At 35.0% G+C, this 12,357-nt stretch overlaps 2 protein-coding genes across 2 annotated transcripts; both read left to right on the plus strand.

Annotated features, from left to right (window-relative positions):
• Positions 1-40: 40 nt before the first annotated feature.
• LOC306870072 (vesicle-associated membrane protein 8-like) lies at positions 41-5,610 on the plus strand. Its single transcript, XM_079417115.1, has 3 exons — positions 41-241; positions 3,324-3,488; positions 4,012-5,610. The coding sequence occupies exons 1-3, from the start codon at positions 215-217 to the stop codon at positions 4,198-4,200; spliced, it is 381 nt and encodes a 126-aa protein (XP_079273241.1). The 5' UTR covers positions 41-214; the 3' UTR covers positions 4,201-5,610.
• A 1,502-nt stretch (positions 5,611-7,112) lies between these two features.
• Positions 7,113-12,156, plus strand: LOC306869333 (vesicle-associated membrane protein 5-like). Its single transcript, XM_079416043.1, has 3 exons — positions 7,113-7,305; positions 9,723-9,866; positions 10,917-12,156. The coding sequence occupies exons 1-3, from the start codon at positions 7,300-7,302 to the stop codon at positions 11,115-11,117; spliced, it is 351 nt and encodes a 116-aa protein (XP_079272169.1). The 5' UTR covers positions 7,113-7,299; the 3' UTR covers positions 11,118-12,156.
• Positions 12,157-12,357: the final 201 nt, after the last annotated feature.

Consider the following 12,357-nt stretch of genomic DNA (forward strand, 5'->3'; position numbering starts at 1 on the left):
TTCCAGAATCCAGCGCCCTCTGGAGGATGTTATGAGAGGTGGACCAAAGCCAACTCTCGATGGAGGAAAAGACTGAATTAGAGACCAGGAAGTGTTGAGGCGGTTTACATCTGTCGGTCATTCGAAGAAACAGTTACAAACATTTTAACTCCAAAGCACGACGTGCAATTGTTTATTTTACGTGGAATAAGTTAAAACACCAAACCGTGAAACCATGGGGTTGGCTGATCAAAATAGCACGGTAAGTTACTAAATGAACAATAGTTAGCAGGTGCTGCTTCTTGCGTCGCTTATTGAATTTAAAACTAAATTAATCTACTGTGTAAATTCGGTTCCTGTCTGTGTCCAGGTAAATCATATTATTTTGAATAGTAGACATTTTACGCTAGAGCAAGTTGATATTTTTAAAGTTTTAGTTTTATCTGTTGATGTGGGTTGACGCACTCGAAACAGGGCGAAGCTCGTTTTTCTAGTTATACTTATTTCTACGTTCCTGTTGTGATTTAACGTCGACAATTTGGTTGAGATTTCTCAAATAAATGTGCTGTTTAGATAATACTCTTATACTTAAGCCTCATCCAATTTGTATTGCAAATTTATTGTACAGATTTGTTTACACAGATACCTTGAGCTGTGAAGCATAACCGCTTTACAAGACAACCAACTGTTGAGCTCAACACTTATTAAATGGTTATTAATTTAAATATATTTTAACTAGAGTTTACAAATATGCTGATCGCATCACAAGTCGCCTTTGACTGTTGAAGTGAACCATAAGTGTGAGATCCGCATGCTGGCTTGCTTAAGATGAAGTTGACCTACAGTAGACAGACCTTTTGTGTGTGTGTGTGTGTGTGTGTGTGTGTGTGTGTAAATTTCAACAGTACCACAAAATAAGACATCCTCTGCAATTTTTTTGTGAGATTGTGTTTTTTTTTTTATTATTTAAATATCGTTCTTCGACAGTATTTTGAAGAACTGGACAGTATCAAACAGAAATGTTTGATCTTGAAAACATTTGGCTGCTGGTATTAGAGGGACTACTAGAGGGAGAAGATGGACAACTAGAGGAATACATTTTTACTTTTTATTATGTTGTTGTCATCACATTGTAGTAATAGATATCACATGGCCCCATTTTGCCACAGTAATGGTACTTCAGGCCATCAGTATCCAATGTTACCTAATAGCTTTCTGCCATTCTGAAGGCCTTGTGACACCAACACATTCAGCCAGTGACTAGAATAGAAAGGGTAAGACAGGTAGTGACGCAGCATTGCTTTTGTTTTCCTGGTAACACCTTTTGTTTATGAAGTTTCAGCAGTACTTAAAGGTGTTTAACGTGGCTAAACATGGGGAAAAAGTACTCAAATGGCAAAATGAGCAATGCAAAATATGAGGTCTTGCACAGTACTTTATTAGTGTTTCGAGGTGTGAATATGTTAAAGCTATCTTGTTGCATCGCTTTTGTCAATATCACACGAGCTCTCATCTAAAGGCATTACTGTGCAGTTTTTCATATAATGTATTGTAGTTATCTTAACTGAGATTAATGTTTTACTGAATATAGAAATGTGAAGCACTGTATAATAGCCCTTACTGTATGTTTTTAATTGCTTAAATCATAAATTGTCTTATATCAGAACGATTAAATGTAGCTCTCCATATATTCATATGCATTTAAAAAGACAAGGTTTTGATGTTATCGCATTTTGTGTGTAAATTATTGTATGTTATGCAGTGTTTCATGCATACATTCATTTCATATATTTTAGATCTCTTCATACTGAACATCTTTTTCTGTCAATCAAATCATTCATTACATATTTGTGTACAAAACAATACATTGTATGGGTCAAAATGATAAATTTTTCTTTTATGCCAAAAAGCATTAGGATATTAAGTAAAGATCATGTTCCATGAAGATATTTTGTAAATTTCCTACTGTAAATAAATCAAAACTTAATTTTTGATTAGTAATATGATATTAGTAATATTAAATAAAAAAAGGGAGAGAGTGAGAAGGAATACAACTAGAAACATAAATAAAATAACATCATAGTCGGTAAGCGATACTGTATGCACAATGAAAGCTTCTAGTAACTGTGAATTAAGAAGTGAACAGTGAAAGACACAGTCACCTAACCATTTAGAGCATCTCTTCTCCGATTAGACAGCAAATGTCCAGCTGAAGCTCACAGTTGGTGGATGAATAGGATCTGAGAAAAACTCTTGCTTCTTCTGGGGAGTATAGCATTTTAGGTTCACCTTGATTGAGAATGACCTTCAGCGTTGCAGGATAGACAAGAAAATTCTAGATGCCAGCTTCTCTCATTTCCTTCCTAATTGGCGCAAATGCACTTCATCTTCAAGATTCAAGAGGTTTTATTTGTCACATACACAATTATACAGGGTATAACCAGTAGTGAAATGTAGGTCAGGTCCACTCCAAGGACAGTGCAATTATATAGAATACAAATATTAAGAAGGAGACCAGAGAAAAGACCTTTTTGCGGTGACCAGAGAAAAATCTGGAAAGAAAGACAGTGTTGCTCTGTCGGATGTTTTCACCGGGGCATGAAGTCTGGCGGCCCTCAGAATGAGCTCCCTGTCCATGTACCTCAGCAGTTTAAAGATGAAAACCCGTTGTTTAGCGTGATCTGAGGAGAGCCTTGTGTACACGCGATGCACTTGCTCCACTCAATCTCTTTGCTCGCCAGAGATGGGAGCCATGTCGGTAGCTATCTTTTCAAAAAGCCCATTGGGTCGTGCTTTTCAGAACCTTCAGGCAATCCAACCAGACGCAGATTGCTGTGCCTATTGCGATCCTGTAAGTCTACAACCTGTTGCAACGCGCCTATCATATGATCTGCAACAGCTTTCTTTTGTTCTCTCATCTCCCCTGTAAGAAGATCCAGTTTAGAGCATAGCGACTGAACAACTGACATGAGAGAAGCGAACTTGTTTCGCATCGCCGTCCACTCGGTTCTTAGAATGTCCTCAAAGTGTGTAACAGTGTTCACCATCTTGTCCATCATATCGCTCGCGGTCAGTAACTTAGATTTCTTCTTAATCGGAGAAGCCGACGGAGACAACTCCTGCTGTTTCCGATTGTATGCCATCAGTGAAAGTATTATTGATGAATAAAACTTAAAAAAAAAAAACTGCAAAAAGGGCCAAACGTACAGAGCTCTACTCGAGTGTGACTAGGTTCATGAGCACGACACGTGACTCCCCAAAATAACTTTTTACAAACTTTCTAGATGTTCATATTCTAGGAGCTATTCTGATCATGTTTTGGTTTTTAATTCTTCTCAATGCAGGAACCAAGAGAAGGAGAGTCTTCACAGAATGTGGATCAAGTTAAATCTCTGCAGTCTCAAGTGGATGGGGTCAAGGATATTATGACCCAGAATGTAGATCGGATCTTGGCCCGTGGAGAAAGACTGGATGATTTGATGGGCAAATCTGAAGACCTGCAAGCTGGGGTGTGTCTTTCAGTACAAAAACTTTGATTCTAATCACATATTACAGCTGTAATCCCAGCACACTATTTTACAACGTTCATTACCATTCATAATTTTAGAGTTAGTAATATTTTTCAGTACTTTTGAAAAAATATTCTTATGTTCATTCATGAAAATTAATGAATGGATGAATGCATTTTTATAACAAAATTAATGTTGTGAAATATTATTCTAATTTTAAATAACTGTTTTCTATTTTAATATATTTTATAATGTAAATAATTCTGGGCTGAATTCAAGGCTGAATTTCCAGTAGTCGTTACTGCAATCTTTAGTAGATCCTTTGGAAATCATTCTAATGTGCTGATTTGGTGCTCAAGAAACAATACTTATTAGCTGTGCTTCAATTCATAATGAATGGAAAGTTCAAAAAACAATATTTGTTTGAAATAGAAATCTTAAAAAATATATATATATTGTATGTTTTGATCAGTTGAATGTGTCCTTGCTGAATCTTATTTTCCCCACACTTTCTGCTTCTTAGGCCCAGAACTTCAAGCACACCTCTCAGAAGGTTGCTCGCGCTTACTGGTGGAAGAATGTGAAGCTGATTGTGCTTATTGTTGTGATAGTCCTCATCATTGTACTGGTTATCATATTCCTTGCTACTGGTGTGATCCCAACCAGTTCATCCGCATCCAAACCTCCCACTCTATCAACACCACCACCATAGGATTTCTATCAGTTACAAACACTCTCACATACAGATATATGCAACCATGTCCACACACCAGCACAGGTCATAACGTCAGGAACACACACACATATCTTTTATTTGCACATTTAGCTCATATACCTTCATATCTTATGGTATCATACCACCTTAAAATGAGTAGCTTCCATAATGACAGCTTCGAAACCTTGAAGTATAGGATTCTGAATAGTCTATAGACGCAATGCTGTCTGTTTTCATACTTCTCTCCTCCTGAAAGATCATCCTAGTGGCCACTTCAGCTGTCTTTATGGTTCTCTAAAGCCTGATAAAATGCCACAGCTGTATACAAATACTTGCAATATTATTCATAATGAAGGTACCCTATAAATAGTCATATACTGGCATTGATTCGGGAAGGTAATGGGTGAAAGTTCTATCTATTGAATTATGAAGTATATTTAAGACTGTTAGATTTGATTACATAAGATGTTACTTGTAATTATGGAATACTTTTAGATCTTCAAGTGTCTATATTTTGGATTTGATGGGTCACTGTCTTTGTGCTTTTGCCCACAATTGTTATTTGTAAAAGGTCAAACAAAAATGTGTTCTTATAACTGTTGCATTACCCAAAAACACAATTTCAGAGGAAATTATAAGATGTTTAGGGTAATTTTCCTGTCTTAAATCTTTACTGAAAATTGGCAATGCCCCAAACTTCAAAAACAGAGAAACTGATTTTCATCCTATAGAACAAATTTACATTTTTTAATGGAACAAGAGCACCTGAACAAGGTCAGTTCGATAGGAATGATGGATATTTTCTGTATCCTCAAATCACTGCATTGAATTTGATATGCAGCGTAACACTTGCACTGTACCACATGCAGTCAGTACTGTAATCAGAATTTAAGAGTACTGCATCAAAAGTTTGGCCTTGCACTGCGGGATCTTATTGAAACCCAAGACGTGTAACTTTTTCCTGTTTCTAGAACGGAGGAATGTTTTAGAGCCTGTACTGTAATTTTCAATTTGCAGTTTTTATTTAAAAATGCTAACACTTTTTACATATCTCAATTCAATGAAAAATCGGTTCTCTAAATGTTCTTATTTGCTGGGTAGCTTTATGCACTTTGCTTCGGAGAGGTCAAGGCATTGGATGTCTTTGTGTAGTCCGAATGACTTGACCGTGTTGAATGTTTGTAAACCTGCTGTATCTCATGTTGCTTCCATTAAGCATTTTTTATGTGTTATTCACCCTCATTATTATAAACAAACCTTTTTGATCAAGACATTGAATCATGTTTTAATCATCTACTACAAGTAATAATTTAAAAACCCTTTAAGTGCCTTGGATTTGAGACTTATTAGCATAAACAAATATCTGGGAAATGTGATATTTTGTCAATAAAAATTTGATCTCTCTGCAAAAGTATGATGTTTTTTTTTTTATCTTCCTCTCTCTCATTTTAAATCTTAATACACTAATGGTAAACAATTTTCTATTATTGTATGAGTTTGTATTAATTTAGATCGGTACATCCACCAATCAGCATTACATCTCTAGAGAGGGACAAAAAGCCAGTTTTGACCTTAGCTGATACAAAAGCCACCAAACAAACTTAAGTGATGTACACACCAATTGGAAAATAATGTGTTTTATAGTTAGTGGATTGTGTTCTCTAGATTCATATACAGTTGAAGTAAAAAAGTTTACATATACACCTTGCAAAATCTGCAAACTGTTCATTTTACCAAAATCCCAAAAAGAGGGATCATACAAAATGCATGTTATTTATTATTTTATTTAATACTGACCTGAATAAGATATTTCACATAAAAGATGTTTACATATAGTCCACAAGAGACGATGTGAATTGAAAAAACAATTTAACTTATTTTTTCTTCTGTGTATCTTCTGAAGCTTTTGATGGGCAGTACTAAATAATAAAAAAAAGATGTTAAGACAAAATAAGAAAAATGTACACATCTTCATTCTGTTCAATAGTTTTCACCCCCCGGCTCTTAATGCATAGTTTTTCCTTCTGAAGTATCATTGAGCGTTTGAACCTTCTGTAATAGTTGCATATGAGTCCCTCAGTTCATACAGTCATTGTTGGAAAGGGTTCAAATACAGAAAAATGCTGGAAAACCAAATCATTTGTGAAACCTGAAGGATTTTTCTGAAGAACAGCAGGTAGTTTAACTGTTCAGGACAAGCAAGAGACTCGTGAACAACTATCACTAAACAAAAAAACAGCTTTGCTGTGGATCATTCAGGTAACAACACAGTATTAAGAATCAAGTGTATGTAAACTTTTTAACGGGGTCATTTTAACAAATTCAACTATTATTTTCTCTTGTGGACTATGTAAACATAATTTATGTGAAATATTTTATCCAGGTCAGTATTAAATAAAATAAATTAACATGCATGTTGTATTATCCCTCTTAGTTTGGTAAAATAATTAACATTTTGCAAGGTGTATGAAAACTTTTGACAGCAACTAGCTCTGCATTTTACAAAACGGAAGAGCAAGTAACTTACAGCCAGGCCTGAACACTAACCAATTCATTATCCTAGCATTTTTCCCAGCTGTGATTGTATATTGTCTTTCCTACACCATCTGCAACAAAGTTTTCCCTTCAGATTTCTGCGGTAAGTTTTTTATCCGCATAATTTTTGAATCGGTTCAACTAATTCTTTAAAAAGAATCGATTCATGAAAGCAATGATTAACATTATGTTTTCGCGAATCGGACACCGCTTTTGTGCCAGCTTGATTTGCTTTTTGTGAATATTTTACCAATACTGCCGTGCGCTCACTTTAAAGGGCACATTCTCGTACATGGCCAAAAACAATAGCATGCATGAGATGGGCGTACATGACATGGGCGTACATGACATGCAACTTCCGCGCAGCGCGAGCTACACTCCCAGCGCACTTCCTTACAGCAGTACACTACAGTAGAAGATTAGGAGGAGTTGTGCGAAGACGTGCGTGAAGTTGTAAGATATCGAGCTTGTGTTATTATCTCTTATCAGCTGGTGGGGTCTCTTTCAGATGCAGTATATGCGGCGACAGTTTATGGTGTATTAACAACGACAGATTAAACAATGGTGGTAAGTTGTTTTGTATTTGAAGCGCTCTTTTTGTTTCCTTTTTGAGCTGGAGGTGCCATTAGTTATTAAAATGAAAAATATGGCCATGTGACGGCTGAAGAACGTTTAAAAGCAAGCTGTTTAGATCAAACCTAAAAACATTTTTGTTAGGTAAATCCTGTCGACTCGATGTAAACACTGCAAACAGTTGCTGTGAGTTTGTTAAATGCTGTTGTCTAAGCAGGTTTAGTTACTTTCATCATCTATATCAACTGTCACTGCATTATGAAAGTGAAATTATACACTGACTTTGATTTTGATGACTAGACGATTACTGTTTTGACAGTCTATATATAGAATAGCAGTTTTCACTCAAACGTAATTTGAGCGATAAGATACAGTATAAGGCCTAGTTGATTAGCATTGATTGCTCAAGTCAGACAATATTTAGTTTTTAAATTGAATTAAATCTTTACTTGACCCTCTAACTCTAGCACTATCTATTCTAATTGTATTTTATCTATGTCTTTTTATTAAAAAATAACAACAATAATAATAATAATTATCTGTACTGCGTTAGGCTAACCAAGACTTGTAATAGCACTTGCACGTTGTTGCTCTTTTGTTGGTTTTGATTGCTTCTTATGTCCTCATTTGTAAGTCGCTTTGGATAAAAGCGTCTGCTAAATGACTAAATAAATAAATAAATAAAATAAATAAATTGTCAGATTTTTTTTTTTAACATATTTAGTTTTTTTCCCCATGTTAAAAGTCATTTGAATGTCATTCGGAAGCTCTTTAACCCACATCGTTGTTGGTTTTATCTCGGGTGGCTTGAAATGACAACATGACACTCAGTGTTTAGTTGAAACACATAAGAGAGGGGATTTTGCCTAGTCTCAAGGAAATGCCATATTCATTATAGCAGTCGAATTGAGAGAGGAAGGAAGGAGGCAAAGAAAGGATGTAAAAAGAGATGTGTATCCTGTACTTCTGTTCATATGCAAAGAGTGACGAAAAACAGATTATCAACATGCTCTTCTGTAGTAACATCAGTAACTAAAGTTTTTGTTTGAGCTTTAAAGATGAAGATTTCTATAGTATACCTCATATATTAGAGTTGTCTTGATTTATTGTGCAATGTGTTACCCATTTCATGGCCACATTCTTCTAAAATCTTGTTTCCTCAAACTTGTTTACTTAAATCCATAAGACTATATCACTCATTTTGCTTTAGCATCCAGATATTTACATATTTATTTATGTATACAGTCAGTTCCATTTTATGGTTTATGGTTATGGTCTTGTTTTCTGAATTTGTTTTTTTCCCTCTTCGTAAGACTAGCTATATCACTGATTTTGCTTTAGTGTGGTTATTGTTTTATTTACACAGAGATATTTGTTTAATTATATATGTATTGTTTCTAGTACAAATGTAAACAAAATATTCTTAAAATCAAAACATTGAAAAGTATTAATTGGTCTATTATTCAATGATAAATGATAAATTGAAATTTCAAGCTGTTAATATTTTAAAAATTATGCTCATTGAAAACTCTAGAGTTTAGCCTTCAGTGTCAACAAAACAATTTATGAATTTCTCCTTACTTGTATATCATAAACATATTTATTTTGATAGTCTAGACACAATTATATTATAATGTTAGTTGCATTTTTTACAATTTGCATTCAGCATTATTTTTTTGTTTTTTTTATCCCTGCTGTTCCTGTTAAAACTTGTGACCCATATTTGAGAATCACTGTTCTATTGTGTACGGCTCTTACGTGAGATGGCATGAATAATAAGTGGTATTTCCTGTAAAATGAATAATTTCATTGATCTTTGTGTGACAGTTTCCCATCTACGATGGGCCACTCATCAACTAAACCTTGACCTCAAGTCACTTGCATCCTTCTGAACACAAAGAGAGGAATTAACATTCTCTGACTCAGCTGATATACACAATGTGTCAGATGCTGTAGACTGCTAATGTCAGTGAGGTCACAGTCTCTAAATGGATCTCATGGATTCCGTGGATCTCAGCCATGTTGTTTTCACAAAGGCCTCATTGTGGGTTTTGATGCAATAGCTTGTAGAAATGCACAGTTTCTCTGTCTCTCCCCTGCGCTGTTTCTTCTTAAACTGTGGGAGAGCAGAGGCTCTGTTCCAGAATTCCATTCCCAGTGCTTGTTGTCAACAGACCTCCAAGACTATTATCATGGGAGATGTCCAGGAAGTCTTCATTGCCACTTTTTGTTTTTAATCAGTCATTGATTGCATTTCTCTTCTGTTAAACATCTAATAGGACAATTTAGTCTCTCATAGGGGAAATTATGTTGTTGCAGAAATGTATTGATGATAATGTACCCTATGTATTGCAAAGGATGTTTGCCAGTTATTCTGTGTTTCCCAAGAAATCTATTTAATCTGTTTTCAGGAGAATGGGCAGAGCCGCCTTCGTCAGGCCCAGGAGGATGTGGAGGGAATCAAAGTTATCATGCTGGATAACATGAACAAGGCCGACGAGCGTGCAGGAAAACTCGGGGAGCTTGAGGACCGAGCTGATAAACTACTTGAACATGTTAGTTTATATTATCATATTGATCATTTATATTATCATTTAATAAATATAATTAAATTCATGCCTTTAAAACTGCTTGACAAAAAGCATGCCCAATTAATTATGCATTCTATGGTTCTATGATCTTGTTTTATGGTTTGTTGAGGAATCTTATGATCATAAACTAGGTTTCTGGAATTTCAAGTGTTTCTAGGGAAAGCAAGGGCATGTCAAATTGGAGTCTTTAAATAGTGTCTAGGTGGGGTGTACGGGAAAAAGTGTACAATTGGCATCCTGAGTTTAGTTTACCTTGTTAATTTTAGAACGTCATTTCCTTTAGTTATGAAATGAACAAAACTTGTGTAATAGTGTAGCAGGCTGTTTGTGCAGTACATGCCATGCACTCAGGCAACAAGTTCACTTTGGTTTCATGTTTTATCATATAAACATACTAAAAATCCCATTGGAAGTCTTGTTTGGTCAAGTCACATTTGTTTATATAGAGCTTTTCAATACATATTGTTTTAAAGCAGCTTCATAAAAATGAATAAAACAATAATAAAAGGGGAAATAGTGTAACTGTTGTAAAATGTATCAGTTATGAAGCAACAACTTCAATTTCAGCTGTAAAGGAGTACAATAGTTTTATTATTCATCTCAGTTTAGTTTAATTCAGTTGAATAACTGTCAGTATCACAAGTTAAATGTAAAATTATGGAATGAGTTAAATGCAGTAACGTCATTATTCAGCTCAATTCAGTTCAATGTTGACAATGCAAAGTTAGTGTCATCCAGTTAAATTCAGATCAAATGTGTTTACCCTAACTGAGCAAGCTAAAGGCAACAGTGGCAAGAAACCAAAACTTAACAGGTGACAATAGTGGAGGAAAAACTAAAAAATAAACCAGGAAGCCAGGCTCAATCGGAGTGCCAGTTCTCATATGGCCTGAATGAACAAGCATGATTTATGATTTACATTGTGTGGTTGGTGCCAAAAAACTCCTCTTCTGTGTCATCAAGAATCTCTCCCTCTATATAATAATTATTATTTTACTGACTTATTCCTTTCAGAGTGAAAAATTCGCAAAGACCGCGACTAAGGTGAAACAGAAGAAGCGCTGGGAGAATATTAAGTACAAAGTGATAATAGTAGCAGTTGTAGCTGCAGTGGTGCTTGGCATTATCGTGGCTGTGGCTGTGAGCTTAAGCGGTGAGGACAGTAAAAACACACCCAAAGACACATCAGCAACAAAAGCCCCAGGAGATGGCTAGAAGATAAGCTGGCAGAAAAGATGAGTGAACATAAGTTGTGTTTGAAATTCCTCATAATATCCCCTTGAAAGTCTTGCTTCTAGTACTTTTGTAAAAGTAAAGAAGAGGAAAGTTTCATAGATCGGTGAAGTAGAAGCTAAATCTGTGATGCTAAAAAATAATGTGGTGGGCGATATAAATGGTACCATGGTGTCACTATAATTTCTGCTTTCATTTTTCAATGGTAACACACATAGTATGTGACATTAATGGTAACAGTTTACATGTATTCTTGTTGGAATAAACATATTGTGGCCATAAATTAGATAAATCAGTGCCAAATGCGGGTTAAAGTGTAGCAGGGGAAATGTTATGTGTAGACTTTGTCAGGGAGTAGAGCATTGTTTTATCAATCTTGTTCTTCATTCAGTGAAAGGTGTATGTAATGATCTCAAATTTCTTCTGTGTGTTTGGCTTTTCTTATATTAGTTATATAATTATAATTATTACAATATAACGTAATATTATTATTACAGCCGTGGTACCCACAGCAGTACACATTTTGGATGTCTCCCTTGTATGACAGTCCCATTTCAGGTCGTCGTGTCTCTACTAATGATCTGATGAGTTTAATCAGATGTGTTTGATTGTGGAAACACACAAAATGTGCATTATTATTGGGAGTAATCCAGGACCTGATTTGGGGCACACATTCTGTGACTGGCACATTTTTGCTCAAATTTATCTAAAGGTTTTGAAATGTATTATTGTTTTTAGTATTACCGTAACAACCATATAAATTGAGGAGGGCATATTCCCTCAGAATTCATATTTGTCATGGGGATTATTTCTGTAATTTTTTTTCATTATCCACTTCTTAAAATGTTACATTTTGGTCCCCCCAATCTTGAACAATTCCATCCTTAGCCATTACAATGTAAAAGCAGATGAATGCTGTAAAAATAGTCATACTTTGAGATATGCTAAAACAGCTCTCTGTGTATGTGTGTGTGTGTGTGTATAAATGTATAAATAAATGTTCCTTATGTAAATATACCGTATGACATTTTTCATTCTTCAGTGTGTGTAGCAACATATTTCTGGATTATATTTGTTTCTTTTATAATAACTTAGTTCACAGTGACGTGTCATGTAAGTTATGCAAAAGTCAAAATAGGAAGCAATTGAATGAAATTAAGCTGATTATGATTTTAACGATCATAATAAATTATCGATTGAACCATTTATTTAACTGGTTTGG

Source organism: Barbus barbus, assembly GCF_936440315.1.
Source record: "Barbus barbus genome assembly, chromosome: 5".
Taxonomy (NCBI): Eukaryota; Metazoa; Chordata; class Actinopteri; order Cypriniformes; family Cyprinidae; genus Barbus; species Barbus barbus.

Bases quoted from the DNA above. Each gene is read 5' to 3' on its own strand.
- LOC306870072 (XM_079417115.1), top strand. From the start codon at position 215: ATGGGGTTGGCTGATCAAAATAGCACG. The intron at 242-3,323 runs GTAAGTTACTAA...TTCTCAATGCAG, and splicing joins TGGCTGATCAAAATAGCACG to GAACCAAGAGAAGGAGAGTC. The intron at 3,489-4,011 runs GTGTGTCTTTCA...TCTGCTTCTTAG, and splicing joins CTGAAGACCTGCAAGCTGGG to GCCCAGAACTTCAAGCACAC.
- LOC306869333 (XM_079416043.1), top strand. The intron at 9,867-10,916 runs GTTAGTTTATAT...TATTCCTTTCAG, and splicing joins CTGATAAACTACTTGAACAT to AGTGAAAAATTCGCAAAGAC.